This window comes from Pungitius pungitius, chromosome 10, assembly GCF_949316345.1.
Source record: "Pungitius pungitius chromosome 10, fPunPun2.1, whole genome shotgun sequence".
Classification (NCBI taxonomy): Eukaryota; Metazoa; Chordata; class Actinopteri; order Perciformes; family Gasterosteidae; genus Pungitius; species Pungitius pungitius.
The window spans coordinates 20,260,110-20,279,626 of record NC_084909.1 but is presented as its reverse complement, the minus strand read 5'-3'; the positions used below and the strand labels follow the sequence as shown (position 1 = coordinate 20,279,626).

Below are 19,517 nucleotides of genomic sequence, written 5' to 3'. Positions count from 1 at the left end.
AAGAGAGACACTGTGCAAACAGCATTTACAGAGCATTTAGACCTTAAATTTAAGAAAACATTTTCCTACTCCGACCACTCCTCAGCATTTCTCCATTCACAAAGACATTATGATTGTACTATGTGTACCCATCGCTTAGCAACTCCAAATGAGGGGGGGGGTGGCTCAACAACGTTGAAACCTTTCGTCTTGCACTTAAGCGGAACAACCTGATGGCGTAGTGATGAGAGACATTTTAACTGGGCTCCTGAAAGATCCATCTTTCAAAGACTCATTTAGGCGAGACCAATGGAATACCGAAGAAAGGTGGTCACATTTTCCACAGTCTGTCACTCACCCTCAATCATGGGTGTAATTCAAAGGAGAGGACTGAAAAGGAAGCCTACATATTCCTCTGAGGTCTCTGATGCCAACAACAGAAACATGAGGTTATGAGGAACTATGAAAAAAGTACAAGAAAGGGGGTTCTCTTTGTTCATTAAACTGTAAAACCCAATGAAAAACATGTTCTGTGTAATTAGAAAAAATGAAAAGGGTTTGTTCCCTGTTGTGTTTCAGCTGCGTTCTGCACGGCTGAGTGGATTCTCACTCAATTGAGATCAGGATTTACGCAAACTCAAGGTTAAGAGAGGCGCTGAGGACGTGGTGTCCACATGTGAGATTTATCTAACCAGCAGTGAAAGTGCTGACGGTGGATGGAACAGCCAGAGGTCTGCGTGTTCCATCCAGGAGCCTTGGCTGCCTCCCACCGTCCACAGACAGGAGGCTCTGCTGAGATGGAAACTGTCAACTGTCCTCGGGTTGTGAACGTTTGACTTCTGGTGTCTCATTCTGAGCCCGGCAATAACCAGCCAGGCCAACTTGTTCAAGGTATTCCCACATGTTTTGCTGGCCGCATGCTGAAGTCGCATAATAGCGTCCACCCCCTGATGGCCGTGCCCATCCCTTTGACCTTAAATAGGAACGAGACTACACTTGAAACATAAACATTGACATTAAATGTCTCCCTGAGATGCTGCCATGCAGGATTGTTGACAGTAAGGCCTCTAAGTGTCTCTGGGGAGGCTTAATAAGGAACGTGTCTTTGGGTAGCATGGGAACAGAGCGCTCAGTCTGGGAAAGGAAGCAAGCTGTCCATTAGTTTCACCGATAAGAAAAGCGGACCAGATGAAACCGGAGCAGATACCGCAAAGGCTTTTTGTGACCAGTTGTGCGTCTGTTAGCTGGCTGCAAACAGGTTCTGATCCATCCTTTCTACCAGGGATCCAACAGCAAAGTAACGTCTGGGGTATGTGCTTCTAAAGCATTTTGATCTTTCTCATCTTTTGGGACATTTGGGAATTTAAACATATTTGTTTTTTTTAATTCCTTCAATCCCTGATACCTTCGATTTACTGAAGAAAATGATATATAAGAGAGGAAATATATCAAATTAATATTTTTCTATTTGCCTTTATTTTTCCATGTGGACGTGTGGGATTATTATACAAATTTGGTAAAACTTACAGGATTTAGAGGTCATTTCCTTCACACAAGCACACACATAAAATCTACTACTGCAATCAACGTCTGTTTTGTAGAGGGTTTATACTTGATTTTGTTTTATTTCTGTTCAAAATGTGACGTTTATTATGTTTTAAATCACGTGTGGTAACTACGGTGGTAAAATGTTCATTTAATCAAAGCACTTTCTTATCAATCAGGTGGGGGGGGGGAGGTGGAGGAAAGTGTGTCTTTGTTCTCGCACATTAAGCAACTTATATTTTATAATAGTTCTATTATTAAATGCATATAAACACGTTGATCTTCATCTTTGAATAGATGGTGTCGACTGCTTCCTTGTTGGTACTCATCTTCATATGGACAGGTAAGCAATAATTCCTAAATACCCAGAGATGGAGCTTGCTAGCAGAACACCATTATATTAAAAAGAGAAACCACCAGGTGGGTTTGGGTATGATAATCATCAAAGGCTCTCTTTTCAACTTGAAAACTTTCTCTTTAGCGACTCCACATCGTCTTCGTGACTGTATTCCATCAAACAATTTACTGCCTTAATAAACCAGTCTATTCCATGATGCTCAGAGTGCTCTCATTTGATTATTTTTGGGTTGAATTTATATATTCATCCCATACGTTTTGTACACCTATACTTATTTGTGAATACATTGTTGTGTTTAAAGACCAAAACTTTCAAGTTGACATTTGTTCTTCAAATGATGAAGACTTTTGACCTGGATTTGGCTCCATAAGAATGTCTGCACTTTTTCAACTGAATGACATCTTTTTGCAGGCTGACAGGCGCTCATACATTCTGTCTCATGTTATCCAATCGACTTTAGCTCCGTACAGAAAGCGTAATTCTCTATCATGTAAGTGTCTCTTTTTTTGCAGGAATAGCTGCAAAATTTGTGGTTCCACCATGTGACCAGCACATGTTTCACTACGGAGTTGACCGATGCTTGTCAGACTTTAACAAGAGCATGGAGACCAGTGGCTATGGGGACCATTGCCCGTGGCCTGCTGAAAAAGGGTACATTTCATTTGCATATATTTTTGTTTCTTTTACACTCACATTATACAATATAATTATTTTTCCTAATGGGAAAGTCAGTTACTTTCCTGTTTCTTGGCTACATTTTGACGCTGGTCAAATTTCTATCTAATTACTCCACTTTTAATGACTAAGTGCGAGACTAGTTTCCAGCCAGCAGCTGTTTGTGGAGACTTTCGTTTGACTTTAATAATCAGTATCTTACTTTTAATGCTGTTGGAGGCCGAGCTCCAATACAGCTCAAATGGTGCTTTAGCGTCAACACAAGGAACCCGGCTTGTTGATCAGGCCTCCAGCTGTAAGATGTTTTTGGCTCACTTTGCGTTATATTAAAATATTGAGTTTGAATATTAAAGTACTTGGCCAGCAGATTAACTTCAAATCATATTAGCAACTTTTTTCACTCAATTCAGGAACTATGGCTGGAAATACTTTCTATTTTATTCCCGTCTGAAGTGTGCTCTGCTGTCCTTCTTTGCAGCGTCTACAACAAACTGATGAGGTGTGTGGACAACCTGGCAATTGTGTTTTGGTGTAATGGTCACGGATTTCTGAAGGACACGGTCTTCTATGAGGTTCATAAGACTTACTTCAGACTGTGTGGACAGGTCCAAGACCCCCCGCTCAACACTCTCGTTCTGTTGATTGGACCTGTTATCATTGCCACACTCCTCCTACCAGTTCTCTGTGCTAATCTCACTACCTCCAGCACTCCACCTCTCTGATGTTCTGACCTGAGAACGGAACCAACAGTATTTTATATTTATATCACTGCATGGGCAGGGTTGCCTCTACTGGCTGTAGTAATAAGGAAAGGAGTTCAAAAGGAATTCACATGGTGCAACATGAAGAGCACTGGGAGGATGGGGTCGAAATACACCTTTACATCAAAAGTTGTAGATTGATTGATTGATGGATGTCATGTATGTGTATTGGTTGAGGAGAAGTGACACTTCCTACTTTGTTTTACAGGAATGTACAATGACTGTATGTTTGATGTGAAAAATACAAATCATTTTATTCTTTCTTTTTTTTCTGACTTTTGTCTTAAGTGTGTGTTAGAAAAATATTACTTGACACTGGTGTAAAATCATCAAACAGGACTTTTATTAACTATTACTTGCGAGTGGCAGCAGAGTTGAAGTCAAGTTGCTGCTCTGAGGTCTGCTTCCCATCCTCTGAATTATATAGTTCTTTATAGTATGACTCACACACAAGTAATGCAACAAAGTCAGCGCCTGAATGTAGGACATATGCATCAAGACTTCTCCGACGTCTGCCTCTCCGTTCAGTTGAGAGAACACACACACACACACACACACACACACACACACACCAGTAGCTTGTAGCCTCTGCTGCGAGGTCACAGACTCTGCAGCGTTCTAAAGTAATGCCACAAACTACAATGACAAACATTGTTTAAACTAGGATTTATTCCTAAATTTAACCAAGTTGGTTTATTTCAGTCCATCTCCTAACCTGCTCAATGACACATTAAGGTTGTGATCAAACCTTTGCTCGGGACGAGTTGGAAGTGAGAATGTGATGTAGTTTGGATTCCATCTTTCAAACTGAAGTGTTTTCTTTCTTTTTTTTAAAATGGTTTAAAATGTCTTTCTTATGGTTTCTGGTGATTATAGATGAAAACAGTTATGAAAGCTTTTCCATTTGTGCTAATAGATCACCGTCAGTCATAGACACTGCAAATAGAACTGTGGGTACAACGTACACTTGGCTGTGAATGTCTGAACTCTCTGTAACTCATTATTCTCTCATGTATGTTGAAGTCCGTGTGGCCCCTTCAGCGAGTAGAGGAAAATAAAACCGTAACGCTTGACTGCACTGTTTGACACCAACTTCATGCTTGAGTAATCTCTATTGCAGATATCTTTTTTTTATACTGACCATAAAATATGAAGAGCTCTTTTCATTTGAACCACAATAAACTTTTATTCAAGACAAAAAATAATGTTTTACAGTTGATTGAACACCTCATTATAGAGAGATGGACCATGTATTTAAGTAGCCACACATACTAGGTTTCATCCTGTGTTACAAATGCAAACATACTGTATTTTACATCTGCTCCTCCTACATCAAGAGTTATTTTCTTCATCAAAACAATGCAGAACTCCACGTACCAATGCTTAATATCAGCTATAATCACCTTTCAGAAAACTGGAAATCCATCCTAGCATCAATCTCACTGAAAATGTAAAACTGATTTTGATCCATGAAGTAACCAACGAGGCATCAAACAAACTCCAACAGACCAATGGAATGGCCATGTTGCTCTCCAAAGTCACTTCCTGCAGCTTTTTATTGAATATGGCTTTACATGAACTTTAAATGAACAAACATGTCACAACAGTGAAATTAAACCTTCTAAAGTGAAATTAAAGAAACATGAATAGCATTTCTGCAGCAGCCCAAAGACATTCTGAACTGTAATTCAGTGCTCGCATGTCACTGTGAACAAGCTGCACAGATATTAGATTTATACCTAAATGATGAACCTAACACGCTAGAACAGATTGCCAGACGCCTTTAGTTGAACCAAAGAAAAATATGAGGGGCCAGGTGTTAGATTTGGGTGGGTGGTCTGCCCTGCGACCCCGGTGGTGCACGCGCACGGCAGAACTTCTTGAGCTGTTTTTCTTTTCATTTTAACATGTAGCACCGAGACGCGAGAGAGTGGCAGCACCACGCTTCTTGTTATCTATACCCACAATTCCCCTTTTTCCTCTTGTGCAAACAACGAGGGGATGTTTGGCTAAGAATAGCTCCCTGGTGGGGTCAGGGGTTCCTGCCACAACAAGAGCACGTGGACGTTTGGAGCAGTTTGGTATCGTCAGACATCAAAGGACAAAGACTCTGCAAAAGGACTCGTCTAAAAGCTCACCAAATAGCTTTTGCTTGTGATTTCAACTGGACTCAAATGGCAGATACCACCTAAGTCCGAGTCCGTTTGTGTGAATATTCGTCCGTGCTAAAGGTCACATGTGGCAGTCAATCAATAACACAACTGTGCTCTAGTTTGAGCGGCCTGAGGCCTTGAGTGTGTCAATCGGGCCGCCAATACAAGAAATAGAAAAGTCCAGCTATTACGGTCACAATTAAAATGTTCTTAACAGGTGATACTCCGGGTCAGTTAAATTGTCCTGGAGTCAACATCAAAGGGGCATAAAAGAGGCAAAGCACAGAGCAGGACTTGTGAGATGAGTGAAGAGGGCTGACCGGGGCTGCAGAGGTCACATGACCTCTGCATTTTGTTCAAGGTATTTGGAAATGAAGTTACAGTTCATCATTCAATAAAAAGTCACATTTATCTTTACAATCTCATATAAATACTGCATCTAGCTGTAGAAAATATGCACCGGTGCATGCAGTATGCATTTAATCAGGACATACTACTTTGTCATAACATCTTGTGAGATGTAATAAAAATACGCCACAAGAAAAATAAATATATGACGTTTTGGTTATTACCTTTAAATAAAGTGGCCTTAAAGTTTCTATCCCACTGTCTGCTCTGGGGGGGGGGGGGGGGGGGCAGGGCTTTTTATCGTGTAGCAACAGGGAAAGATGTTTAAAACACACAATGCCCTCCAAATCACATCCTTTTTCAGTTTTGTTTTAGTACATTGTGTTCATTTGACCGTTGGACCTTGAACTTTGACCCCTTTGCAGCATTTTGACTGAATCCTTGTATTTTGGACAAACAGCATTTTACAAACTACGTATTAGTATTCTGCCATACTTAACAGTATGGAAACACGGGGTCTGGAAGGCATGTAAAAGCTTAAACCAAATATCGTTTTAGAAATTGTTATTTTAAATTTGCCGGTAAAAAAATAATTTTCCCCATTACAATTGAATACGTGGCAGATGGTAGAAAGCTAAGTTAGTCAAGGAGCTTGATGAAAACATGTATGAGACTGGTTACATGTCACTGTTTGACAAACAATTCAAAAGAAAGAAGCAATATAACCTTAGATGAGTTTAATTTAGGGGGATTCTTTTGGTTGGATAAATCTGGCACGTAGCATCTCGTGTGTGCTCAACTGTCAAAGTCTTCTTCCTGCATTCAATAGCTGTTGTTGGAATATGTTGGAATAAGCTCAATCTGACACACAATATTCATGTGACTGAAGATCCAGGATTCCAAACATTTACATTCAACCTCAGTGGGGCCAAGAGTGATGGATTTATATAACAGAGTTATACGTATCAGCTTCTTTGCCCTCAGTTTGCTCTTCTAGTCTTTGTAAACTCTGAAATGTGACACATGGTGTAAAGGTCCATGGAGCGTATTTGAAATGACTCCCCTAGCGGGTCATGAACCTGCAGCTGCACATCAGAGGGTCAGTTCAACGACGCAGGATTGGTTTTCTGCATAATTCCATGCCACATTGGTGAAGTATACACATTATTCTCTTGACTTTCATTCTTTTTCTCCATTATATTACACAAAAAGCCTGTTCAGCTCAATATTTTCGCCTGGAGCGTTCCATGTGCACACAAGGCGACAAACTAAAGGCTCGCAAGCCATATTTACAGATCGAAGGTCAGTTTCCCCTGAGACAGAACTCTTGTATGGCTCATAATGTAGGACATGGTTAACTCAAATGAGATGCTAATCTAAGCTAATGGTTAGCGTACAAAAACCAAACTACACCGATGACCCTGACACTTTAGAGTTTTCAGTAGTCGATTGTATACATGCAAAAGTTTGAATAATTATCAGGTAAAAACATGTTTTCCATATTTAATACGTATTTACAGAAACAACTTCAGCTGCCACACATTGTCTTTTTCCTGATTCTACCTAAAATGAATTTACCATTGAAGCTGATACAGTGCAGAGGTGAAAAAGCAGAAATGTCAAAGGTGCAGGGACAGAAGCCAGAAGGGCCGTGCATACTGTAAGAAAATCACATTTTTATACACAAAATATTGAACTCGGAAAATCGTGACAGTGTGCAGAAACCTTCTTGTGCTTCCCATTCAACACCTAATACGCCACACATCAAACGCTCTGGAATGAAACATCTGAAGCGAGTGGAGTCTAACTCCAAGGCCCTCAAGCCAAGATCACATCAACGTCTTCCTCTTCTTCATAAATAAGAGCGTCACTCGACGTGTTGAGTCTCTCATGAAGAATGGTTTGACTTGTGTGGCAGTGTCATGTGAGCTCTATAGTGGGCTCACTGTATGGGAGGTGGGTTTTCATGGGGATTCCAGGCTGCGCTGTGCATTACTCACACGTCCTGCCAACCCTGAACTCAGTGTGTATGCTGCCGAGTCTCTTACTGTATTATTCATCACGGCCTCCGCCAAGTGGAAACATTACTGAGAAGAGGAAAGAATAATGGATGAAGGTCTCCCCTCTATTTACAGTGTTACAATAATTCTTATAGCATTTTGAGCTATTGGAAGTCTAAACATCACCGGGAGTCTGGCTTTGAGTACAAAAGGTCACAAAATAAATAGATACTACAGAGTAGAAAAATAAGGTTGAGACCATTTTAGTTCTTTACTTTTACATCCAAGGTTACCATGGAGGGGTCAGTGGACCGGTATGTTGAGCATAAAACACCCCTTGGAGAGGCTTGCACAGTCTCTGGAGCGTCTGGCTTCAAGGGAAGACTACATTTAGAGAGGAGGACTAGAGTGAACTTTTGCCCAGTGAAAGTGCTCATTACTGAAGGTCTGTACAAAAAGGGAAAGGACTACTTAACGTCTTGTTTGCACATCGTTGCAACCTATAGGCAAGGGCAGGAGTACAAAGCGACAAAGGGGCAGCTGAACTACACGGGCTCACAGAGATTCAGTTTCAGATCATCGTTACGCATTTTGATGAAAATCCGCTGCCTGGATGAAAATGAAAATGAAAGCAAATCAAGCCTTTCTGCTCAAAAACAAGTTAAAGTGATCCAGTCTGTTTTAGCCCTACATGTTCATCATCATTGCACTTATTCCCATAACCTGCAGAGTAATTAAAGGGATAGACAGGATGAAAAGTTACATAAGTGTTGATGTAAATGACATTTCTTTGCTAGATTTGCTCTGTTCCACAGATAGAAAGGAGAAGGTAAGAGACAAACATCCAGCTGTAGCTTTTGTATATTTTACGATACAAACACCATTACTGCTGCTCCTCTGGCTTCTGTCACCACTACGCAGACACTGAGGTTTCTGGAGAGGCTTGATCTGATTGGTCGGAGCCGGAGGAACCCACACCTGCCCAATTTCATATTCACACAAGCATGTGAATCTCGTTGTACTCGTCTCGGCCATCTTCATCGAAGTTGGGAGAATCCTCGTCACAATCCAGCTGTGAGAAAGAAGAATGATCTTCAAGGATTTGTATTCATGGCTTGCTCAAAAGCTTAAATCAGGGTACTTGGATGTGGACACACTGGTCTGTGTGTTCAATAATTGGACGGAAACGACGTGAATGGCGGATCTCCGCGCTGCTTCAGGACAAAATGGCTGGAAATTAAACATTTTAGAACATTTCTTCTTAGCAAAGCTTAAGAATGAAAACATTGATGCAGGACAAAAATATGAAGCTGAAAGCAGAAACTGGCTAACGTAGCTTAGCACAAAAAGAAGTGGACGACGAGCCCGGTTCTGACCAAACGGTTTGTCAAAGGTCACCTGGAAAAGGAAGTGAACTGAACCTAAAAAAACAATGCACCTATTTTTCCTGGTTCAAATTAAATGAAACTAGGAGTGACTCAGAAATACCCAAAATGTGCTTGAACAAACCAAAGAACCAAAAATGAGTTTGATTCTACTGTGCATTGGGTTCTTGTGACCTTTGGATGAACACAACATGGATGGTGGTCAAGTCAAGAACCAAAAAAAAAGTCAACATTTTGGAAACGAAAGGCTTTAATCTGTCAGTGTTGAAATGTATGGGTCCAGGGAATGAAACCAAGAAAACACGGAGCCCGGGTTTACGTTAGACTGGGAATCTTTTTGTGGTTCGAAATAAAGTATTTGCATTTCATCTGAAAATATTTGCAGGAGAAAGCTGTCTGTGATAATAAAGGAGAAAACAATTTGTGGTTTCTTTGTTTAACCTTGTTTGTTTAATAGATTTTAGAAAACACGCCACCATCCATGTATTGGATTTTTGGTAAAAGAAGTATCCTGCGATCACGGTGGCAAAGACATTCCTGCGGCGAACGTACCGCCTGCAGCTCGCGCTCCTCGAAGATCCTGGAGAGGATGAGGCGGCGAAGCGGCACCGTCATGATGAGGACGAAGGGGAACGCCAGGGAGGCTTCCGTGGACTTCACCACCCACAGGGCCACGATGCATGCCAGCTGGATGATGGTGAACATGTTCATTCGCCACGTCTTCACCTGAAGCGACACGCGGGGAGAGGATGAAAGGAGCAGCGTGCAGACGTACACAGAGCGAAGCCACGGACACATGCAGAGGGCCCCCAAGCCGCATCCCAAACTACCCCCTCGCCTAGAGACCATCTCGTCTCTTTGGCTCCATCTGGTGGGCAAACAGGCATTTAAAGAATTGGCTAAAATGTGGAAGTTGACCAGAACTTGTAAAAACATTTCCTGCTTTTCAAATTCCACTCAATTTGGTTTTAAAGAAAAACCGAGATCAAAATCCATAATTTCGATGGTAATACTAACGTTGAGTAAAAATGATGTGGGGGGAGAGCCATGCGTCATCATTAGCATGAACTTCTGAGCACACTTTCATTACAACAGACAAATGTTCCTTTTCATTTGGAATTGTAACACAGCATTTATTCGGTATTGAATCTAGTCATTAATTTAGTGTCAATGCACAAAACAAGATCTGGTGATATTATACCTAAAGTACCTTAAGGTGTGTCACATTTCTATGGGATTGATAAAGTAAAGTAACACTTAAAAAGGTAAAACACCAACGCTTGAAGTATTCAGAACACATATGTGAGATCACAGCCATTAACTAAAAGAAGTTGTTCAACTTTAAAGGTTCAAAGTGTTTCCCCTTCACCAAAAACCTTGCTCTGCTTCTGCAATTTTTTTGCCAACATGTTGTCAAACTGCCATTTTATTATTATTAATTAAGCTTAGTCACTATTGCGGTTTTCTCTCTTTTTGGTTTCATTTGCCATTTGTTATGTCAGTGTTGTCTACTCTTTGTTTGCATGAGGTTTTTTGTGCATTTTTACCCTTCATCGCCTCGGCCTGAAGGTTCTACTAATGAAAGTGATGGCAGGCAAAATGTACTGTTCTTGTTCTGTAAAAAAAGTTCATCTGAAGTTAATACGAGGCAAATTGGGAGGGACAAGCCAAATGGGTAAAGTTTTAGTGTTTCTATTTCTATTTCTCTCTCCACTGCATCTCAACAGGGACATTTGTGGCTGTGGAAATACAACGTAGGCATTTCATGACCAATTGTCCTATTACCCTCCAATAAACATTCAAATTCATTTTTCCACAGAGCAGGGACAGCAGATATTGCCACAATCACTTCTATTGGAAGCCTGTGAAGATCTGAGAATCTTGTAATTGCCTCCATAAAGAGAAGGAATGGTTACAAGAGGAAGTAAACTTTGCTGTTATTTAAACGGTGAGTATACCCTCTAATATTACCTGCACTATGGGCCCCTAGTTGGGGTAATGTTGTCTCTCTGCAGTTGCTTTGTGCTCATTGTATATACATTGAGTCTTTTTGTGGACCATGTGTCTCTTTGTACTCATTTTGGTGTTCTTTATAGTTGCTTTCTAACCCTTTGTAGAAACATTTATCGTGCTGTTGCTTGGTGTATGTGTTGTCTCTGTGGTTGGTTTGTGTGTCTTTGTGTCTTTGGTAAAGCCGTTGAGTCTCGTCCTGGTTGGTAAAAGTCTTTCTGAGACCAGTAGTTGAAGGACTGTGTCACTTTGGGCCCCTGGGCAGCTCTGCGGTGTGTTCAGGTGCATCCTGGAATTGTCTCAACAGTTAATGTCCTAAAAACACAAAACTTTGTGATGAACGACACAATGACGGATGATGGAGAAGCTGAATCCGACAGTGTGACGATTGCAGCCAGAAACCCAACCGTGTTTATCATCTACTGTTGAGGTAACTCTGTTTGGAGTCAAAAATCCAGCAGCATTTTCCCTCCTCCATTGCTTGTTGGAAGTAGATGAAACCCCTGCTCTGCCTGTAACTCTCTGTTGGTTAAAGGAATGAGAGATTTGCTGCATGTGGTGGAGCCCAGATGCAGCGTGGCTGTAAAAGACCTGGATGCTGAATGATCAGGTCTCTCTATCAAAGCAGCTCTCCAAACCAAAGGCGACCTCCACATCACCACTAACAGCAGGAGACGGGGCGCTGGACAACACTGGTACGGCGTGGGTTACCTTGGTTACGTATATGTGGTCAGGGTGGTGCTTGGCGGGCGTGACCATGAGGGTGATGCGTTCATACAGTTGGATGCCCGTCAGGGAGGTGACCCCCATGTACAGGAAGATGCCAAAGAGCACAGCCAGAGGGATGAGGCGGAGCACGTCTGTCATCACGATGGACATACCTGACGGGGACAAGAGTCTTAAGCTCTTTAAAACAGACGAGAAAAATCATTTGCAGCGGTGGAGAGAATTATTCATTCAACAAGAGAGCAGGCGTCATGACGGACAGGCCGTCAGCGCGGCTCATTCAAAACACATTTGTTGAAGCTCTTTTCCCAAAAGTCTGATTCCAGATCCATTTAAAAAAACAGATTTCAATCAAACAAAGGCTCAACTATGATGAGTCATTATGGTGTTAAACTCTAACTGGATCTGGAACGCTACCTTCATTAAAACCTGATATCCTGCTGGAGACGTAGTGCTGAGCAGCCTGCCTTTTGAGCTTAACATTTTCATTTGAAAAATGTATTTTTTTCGGTTCCATTTTGAGGACAATTTGTAAACAGATTGTCAAATGGTGGAACATAGTGTACTTTGTGAAAGTCTCAGCATGCAGGGGCTGTACAAGCGGCGCTTTGTATCCGTAGAGCTTACGTTTTACTTTGAGTTAAATAAATAAATAATTAACTGGATATTCCAGTTCTGTAATAATGCTGTGCAAAAAAAACATCAAAGCCAAAAATAAAAGGAAAATAATTCCTCTGCAAGTGGTCAGTAGTTCAGATTCGTTTTTATCTTCACTTTAAATGAGAAAGACAATTTTCTTGGTTTTTCATAATTAACTTGACAAGTTTTAAATGTATAATTATACTAAATGTGAGAGCAGCAATCCAACAACTAAAGGGTACATACACGGTGTCTAATGAGCGGCCCACACTCCCACTCCTCCCTTTTCTCTCACCGACAAGAACCGCCACCAGAAGCCCCGTCATTCTCTGTTCCTTCACCTCCTGGATCTCGGGCTTTTCGCCCGGCGCCGTGGCTTTGCTCATGACTGTGAGGGCGTTGACGTGAGTGACGGAGCGCACTGTGGCCGCGGTGAGCCACGGCAGGCCGAAAAGAGGACAGATGGACCCCAGAATGACGATGAGAAGGAGGTCCAGGTGGAAGCCTGAGCCTTTGACGAGGCGACGCTCCTTCTTAGAGACTATTAAGCTGGTGGATCGGAGGGAGAAGTTTACAAAGGAAAGAAGAAAATTCTACAGATCCTACTCTGGACGATCATAGTGTACGTACGAAGTGATCTGGGTTTCCATGAAAATCAGAATGAAGACAAGAATGGCAGGTACAACGGATGCTCCCATCATCCAGGTAGGGAACGGTTTCTTGTCCCCAAAGGGACTGATGAGCCAGCCCCTCTTATCCGGGGAGGTGACTGAGAAGCCCGACGGCACATTGAGTTTCTAGAAGGAAGCAACAGAGAAAAAAATTGTTGGAAATCTACTGAAGATGCACTTTGTCTGTTGCTGAAGTGACAAAATGAAAGTTACCTGTGTGTAAGTGTCAGACACGGAGTAATCCACCAACACTGAAACTAAAATTGAGATGGGGATGCCAAAGTCACCAATGATTCTTCTGGCCTAAGGATATTGACAAACCCAACATCAATCGAATCCAATCAAAACCCAGCACACATCTGATCTCACACACATGGGATGCATCTGTTCAACACATTTTCTTATTCCTTTTATGGAGATGTGATGAAGTGAGAACTTCACTATTTTCCTCAAACTGCCCAATTAGATGGTACAATGTAGTATTGTCAGATCCAATGCACGCTGCATGTAGCAGATCAGCTGATGTATGTAGTTCACCTTAAACATTGTGTATTGACACAGCGGCGTGTCTTTAAGGGCCCTTGAGAAGCCTGACATGCAGAGTTAGGTTAAGGTTTGTTACCTTGCCACCCAAGAAACGACTGTTTCGGAGCTTTCTGAGGAAGAAAGCAACAAAGAAAGTGCCTATCATGAGAACCAGAGACAGAAGAGCCGTGTTGGGCTGGTTGTAGATTGGGGCGTCAACCTCGTGATTCCCAGTCCCAGTTAAATCAATGGGATACGTTGCCAGCAGAGGATGCTCCTTAAAGACCTACAAAACAAGAAGTTTGTTTGGCCTTCTGCACATGTGACAAACAAAAGGATTCAACCTGATTCTTAGATGCTATCAAGTAATACGACTTGTGGTATGATGTCTGGTACCTTGAAGAGTTTGGAGAAAGTCTCATAGATGAAGATAAGAGAGATGAGGAAAGCGAAAATCTCCTGTGTAAACGGTGAGATGTAACGAACAAGGAAGCTTCCCTCCGCTGCCACAATCAGCAGCACAATGAAGATGAGCCAGAAACCGATCCACACACGGCCAGTTAGGTACTCGATGTTTTGGGCCTGACAGAACTGAGTGCAACGACACACATATTAGTCACATGTTCAAGGGAAAACAAAATGGGAATTATGTGGGGGGTTTTTTCTCACCTTGTAGTAGGCTTCTTCAAAAACCAGTAATGGTCCTGAGAAGCCTATGATGAGGAGAGGCTGACCTCCAAGAAGCGAGAATATAATTCCCAGAGTTGCCGTTGACACGATGAGCTCAGTCACTCCCATCATTCCCTGTGTTTTTTCTCCTGTATGAGAAGACAGACCCCTTTGAGCACATGGTGGATTTAGTGTTTCTTGGTTTCTCTGTAGTCTCAGTTTACCCAGCAGGCCTCCAAAGGTAATCGTGGGCGACAGTGCAGCAAAGTAGATGAAGATCACGGCAGCGATGCACTGCATGTCCACGGCGTCCTTCAGGTCGCTGACATTTAGTGGGTAACGCCGGCGGATGTCGTGGATCAGGCCTCCGAACGGGACCCCTGAGCGCTTTAGTGGGTCCACCTCCTGGTCCCCCTCCTCCTCCTCCTCCTCTGCAATCACCTCTAGAGGTTTGTTCCAAAGGCGATAAGTAAGCACACACTGTCCTGCCGAATGTTGTGTCTAGAATCTATAGTATATCTCAAAAACTAAAGCTAGTTATGTTATTATTCATAATTATACATCTAATGCTTACAGTACAATACTGAACAGGCAGATGATTGCTTTAAAACATGAATCATGACACTAAGAGTTAGAACATTATGCCATCATCACTTAATGCAGAGGGTAATTGTCCGAAATAAGATATTTTAATTCATGCAGAATTTGGATATACTACAACTACCCAAAGACCGTTTCTTAGTTCTCTTGATTTGTAGTTTGTACAACATTTAAAAGAAGTTGACTTTAGGGATGGATCTGTGTCACAGAGCAGCTAACCCAGTCATTGAGTTTGGAAAAGAGGCTTTCGATGGAGCACCTTTGTTGTTGAGCTCCATTCCACACGAGGAGTGATGCTTCTTGACTTCTCTTTCCTTCCTCTTGCGCAGCATCTGCTTCTGGAAGTCAGCCACAGTCTTCAGGAGGTCTTTACCCTCCACATCCGAGGGTGGGATGACGATGCTACAGTCCAAGAATTCATTGATTCCATTCAGGAGGTCCTGTCTGTCATCTGCAAAATAGGCCACCTCATGGAAGTTCTGCAACAACATACAATTACATGTCATCACCGGGATCATTTTTGTTTTACAGGAAGCTGTCCAAATGGTTGTTTCATTCATCATTTTAAGGGGGATAAATAGCAGATTTACTCCATTTTCCTCTCATTATTCTAATAGTGAAAGCATTACCTCCTACAAACATTTTATCTGCATGAGTCATATATAAACAATTAGCAGAAACACAGATTTTGATGTTTTAGGAAACTGCAGTGCTCCATATTACAGCAGCAATGTCTCCATGTGGAACCAGGAACACGCCTTCATTCGCCTGCTACGATGAACGTGAGAAGATGTCTCAATCTGGTAGAAAACGTTGAAGCTGGGGCTCCAGATGGAAAGCCTGATTTAATAGACATGATTTTTGGCATCATGGGATCAAGAAGTCTGGTTTCAAGCTGGTACAATGGTAGCCTGTTTGTTGTAATAAATGTCTGTATTTTAATTGGTGACACAGTTTTATTGTAGGAGGGATTAAACATTTAAAAATGAAAGAGCTCCCAATGCCACTAGAGATGAAGGAGAAAGGGTTGATTGGAAGGTCACATCTTCCAGGTTTTACATTTACCTTGTCGGACATGAGAGTGGAGAAGGAGCGTCCGATCTCATGATAGTCCAAGTTGGACTGACTTGGACCAAGCAGGACGAAAATAAAGCGGACAGGGACGGGGACCTCGAGCACGGACTCCAGAAGGACTGCCTCGTTCAGCCGGACAAAGGCCATGGCGGGCTGCTCCAGGAAGTCCACAGAGCCTGGCAGGCGATAACAAACCAAGTCTCTCTTTGGTAAGAACATCAGTGATTTGTTCTGAAATGGGTCAGCATGAATCTCCTCTGCACTGACATCATTTTTAGTGCTCATCCTCTTTAGTGCTGTTCAAGAAAAACAGAACATTCTGCAGCTTTACAGGAAGATGGTTCGAGGTCCTAATGGGGCGCAAGCTGCAGAAGAGTCGACTTTAAATCAACAGCCGCGTAACACTAAAACTTAGATTATGGTGTTGTACTGATGTAATTCAATTATTTCATTTCCATTCACTGGGGAACTTGTAACAAGTAGAAGTCGTTTCTGAAAACGACAAAAGAAGACATTACTAATCTACTTGGTCGAAACCCACGGAGCTTACCAACTAAAACAATGACAGCTTCGGCGTCTTTGGGAATCTTGGCGAGGAGTTTCATCGATCTGGCCGCAGCCGGATGGCTCTCAGGGGGCAACGGGTGGAGGTTTTTCTTGGAGAGGGAATAGAACGTTGATTATATATTACACTATTGCGCGTGATGCGACACCATGACATTGCACAAGACCAATAGTGTGTACTTATTGTGGAAACTGCAATGCATGTGTGCAAAATAATATTCTGCTGGTTTTAATAGGCTGTTTTACATTTTTGTCCAACAACCACAGAGAACATTGTGTTTTCACAGCTAGTGCATCAAGACGCTTTAACTAGAAGCACCTGTAAGCTGACTAAGAACATGTGGCACAGAGGTTCTCGCTCCACCTGACTTCAAGCACCACCTACGACTTCCTTTCAAAGAACAATACGCTATGTACTAGTGTACGTGCTGTGCTCGTTCACTGTCAGACATAGCTGACATGTCAGGGTTGAGGGGTGAAGGAAAGCTTACAAACAGGCTGACGAACACGTCTTGTTTTGGGTCGTACACCCCCCCTTTGACATCTTGGTGCTCCTCCTGCTCTTCAGCCACCAGTGGCAGACTGGTTTCCTGGACGTTGTTGAGATTGAAGCTGCCGTGAAGACTGCTGGATGAGTGGTGGCGCAGGAAACGGTGTTTCAGATCACTCGGGTGGCTGTGAAGGGAACAAGTGAGGAGACAGAGTCAAGGGGGGGGGCGGGGGAGGTGTAAATAGTGAGAGTGTTAACACGCTGATGTAAAGGTCACCGGGTCGGTGTCTTAGTTTTAGTGACGTCGCCGTGCTAAAAGTGCAGCAGTTTGTTCGAGCAACCTAATTATAATAACATGTTAATCTGGCGATGATGCTAAGAACGTATTACATTCACAAATATACTATGTTGGGTGTATACTCAGCTGAAAAAGGTTGTCTAGAAGTTATTAGGTGTGTTTAGTTTTAACTCGGAAATATACAAAAGTTAACCGCATGATCCAAATCCAAACCATTCATCAAATGAAGCGCATCAGAAGGCTCTCATGAGGAAGTCTGAGGTTGACACAGGACTTTGTAAAAAAAGGGAAATTGACATTAGAAGGTTCATAAAACAGCTAATGTGTGTAACAGGTTTCTCGGTTTCTTTGTGAATTCTTAGTGTATCAAACCAGCCAAAGTAACAAGGGTTAAACGCTGCTTCAGGCTCAGGCCATCAGTGACATCACATCATTAGGTCCACATGGTCCAATAAGAAGACGCCCAGATTGGACAAAGGAACGAGGTGTGACACCAAAGTGAATTGTACTGAAGAAGTTTCCAGAGGATCTTTAAGTGGTCTGAGTAAGCCATGAGCTGATTTCAGCAGTACTTCAGTGTGTTTCTTTCCACGTCATGAAGCCTGTGGGAGCAGCCAGGGGCATGCTGGGACTTCATGTTCCAAAGGGAACATAATCTCAATTCTCTTTGCATCTCTCGTGCCGGTTAGTTTGGATCAAAACAATAATAGTATGTTTAATTATTTACACTAATCTACAGGCCTATTCCAAACGTTTGAAATGACATCACAGCATTGCTCATGCAAGAATGTTGCTCATCAAACCCGTCTGTACCATTCTGCCTTAACAGAGACGCCGGCAGACAGAGAACGCTGCACCGGTGGCTTATGAGAGCTGTGTACAGAGACATAAGGACAAAGGGACATTTGTCTGTGAATTTGAGTCAATATCAACCTGTCGGTAGCTCTGGAAAGAAAACCAGGGAATGTCCTCCAACTTTTTTGAAAATTAGCATTTTCCTAAAACTAATGGTGTTACCAGACAAAGGGTCAGAGCAGCACTTAAGTTACAGGCTCAGTACCTTTAACATCAGTGACATATGTCCTGAAATGATACAGCTAGCATGAAGACAACGCGTGTACTTTGAAGAGGCTCGGGACACGTTGTAGCTCTTCTAGTATGAAAAGTCGCTGAACTCTTAGTTGAGATCGTGACACCTGAAAAAAAGGCTGTGGTGTGCTATGATGAACACAATCTCACCCAATCTACACATTACAGGTTTTGAAAACATCAGCACCAATCATATCTTACAACATCATTGAATTTGATACCAACGCTGGCGGACTGGCTGCAAAAAAAAAAAAAACTGATTCTGCAGAAACCACAAAGAACCAAAGACCCACAAAGGGAAAATAAACCAACTGACCGCGATGACGAGAAACAATAAAACCTCAGAATAGATTCACCCGAAATGCTCCCTTCTTACTTTCTGATCCTGGGCCCAAAGGCTTTTTTGCTCATATGGAATCAAGCTTGACTCCAAAAGCAAATCCTAAGAGCTAAGATAACTTACACAACAAAGAATTAGACTTTTAATGCCTCCAGTGCCTGACCATAAGGTCGAGCTACAGTACAGTCTTAAAGTGTGCAGCCCGGGGAAGTACACCAGAGAAGAGCCAAGTGTTGAATGTCACAATTTGGAAATTCCCTGCTCAGTATGCCCGAGTTGGCCTTTCAGTAAAGACCTACACTGCAGCATAATGATTAATGAGGAGGGTTTGGATTTCATTCTTCATGCTGCCATGCCTCCAACCTCTGCTCACAATCTCAACACAACTGCGTCCACACTGCCGTACACGGGCACTCTTGTTCATACGTGGGTGATGAAACAACTCCATTAATTAAATGGAATCGAATGCCATGGTAACAAACACCACCAAACAGAAACCCTGTTTGAATTCAGGCCTTTGTGGCAAACATCAACCAACTGAAAAAGTCCAAATGAAAAAGGCAGGTGTAAATTAGGAAATTAAGAAAACCTGCGTTGAAGAATTGTATTTTTATAGTT

At 42.3% G+C, this 19,517-nt stretch overlaps 2 protein-coding genes across 4 annotated transcripts in view; one reads left to right on the top strand and one right to left on the bottom strand.

The window, feature by feature from the left end:
- The first annotated feature begins 998 nt into the window (after positions 1-998).
- Positions 999-3,993, top strand: LOC134132829 (receptor activity-modifying protein 1-like). Of its 3 annotated transcripts, none has more exons than XM_062565141.1 (4): positions 999-1,237; positions 1,822-1,867; positions 2,395-2,533; positions 3,036-3,993. In XM_062565141.1, the coding sequence occupies exons 2-4, from the start codon at positions 1,822-1,824 to the stop codon at positions 3,277-3,279; spliced, it is 429 nt and encodes a 142-aa protein (XP_062421125.1). In that variant the 5' UTR covers positions 999-1,237; the 3' UTR covers positions 3,280-3,993. The 3 variants fall into 3 exon arrangements, with proteins under 3 accessions (XP_062421125.1, XP_062421124.1, XP_062421123.1); XM_062565140.1 differs by having other exon boundaries at positions 999-1,276; XM_062565139.1 differs by having other exon boundaries at positions 999-1,288.
- A 233-nt stretch (positions 3,994-4,226) lies between these two features.
- slc4a3 (solute carrier family 4 member 3) overlaps positions 4,227-19,517 on the bottom strand; it is a 36,434-nt gene continuing 21,143 nt past the window's right edge. Inside the window, exons 10-23 of the mRNA XM_037487737.2 lie at positions 17,174-17,357; positions 16,669-16,774; positions 16,110-16,294; positions 15,304-15,523; positions 14,669-14,887; positions 14,445-14,593; positions 14,172-14,366; positions 13,873-14,061; positions 13,464-13,553; positions 13,210-13,376; positions 12,875-13,128; positions 11,926-12,095; positions 9,757-9,930; positions 4,227-8,891 (exon numbers count right to left, since the gene is read on the bottom strand). Coding sequence (XP_037343634.2) covers positions 8,814-8,891; positions 9,757-9,930; positions 11,926-12,095; positions 12,875-13,128; positions 13,210-13,376; positions 13,464-13,553; positions 13,873-14,061; positions 14,172-14,366; positions 14,445-14,593; positions 14,669-14,887; positions 15,304-15,523; positions 16,110-16,294; positions 16,669-16,774; positions 17,174-17,357 — 2,380 coding nt within the window. The 3' untranslated portion in view covers positions 4,227-8,813. The remainder of the gene's footprint in view (positions 8,892-9,756; positions 9,931-11,925; positions 12,096-12,874; positions 13,129-13,209; positions 13,377-13,463; positions 13,554-13,872; positions 14,062-14,171; positions 14,367-14,444; positions 14,594-14,668; positions 14,888-15,303; positions 15,524-16,109; positions 16,295-16,668; positions 16,775-17,173; positions 17,358-19,517) is intronic.

Excerpts from the sequence above, each read along its gene's own strand:
- LOC134132829 (XM_062565141.1), top strand. The coding sequence starts at position 1,822 with ATGGTGTCGACTGCTTCCTTGTTGGTACTCATCTTCATATGGACAG. Across the intron at positions 1,868-2,394 it reads ACTCATCTTCATATGGACAG|GAATAGCTGCAAAATTTGTG; the intron begins GTAAGCAATAAT and ends CTTTTTTTGCAG. Across the intron at positions 2,534-3,035 it reads CCGTGGCCTGCTGAAAAAGG|CGTCTACAACAAACTGATGA; the intron begins GTACATTTCATT and ends CCTTCTTTGCAG.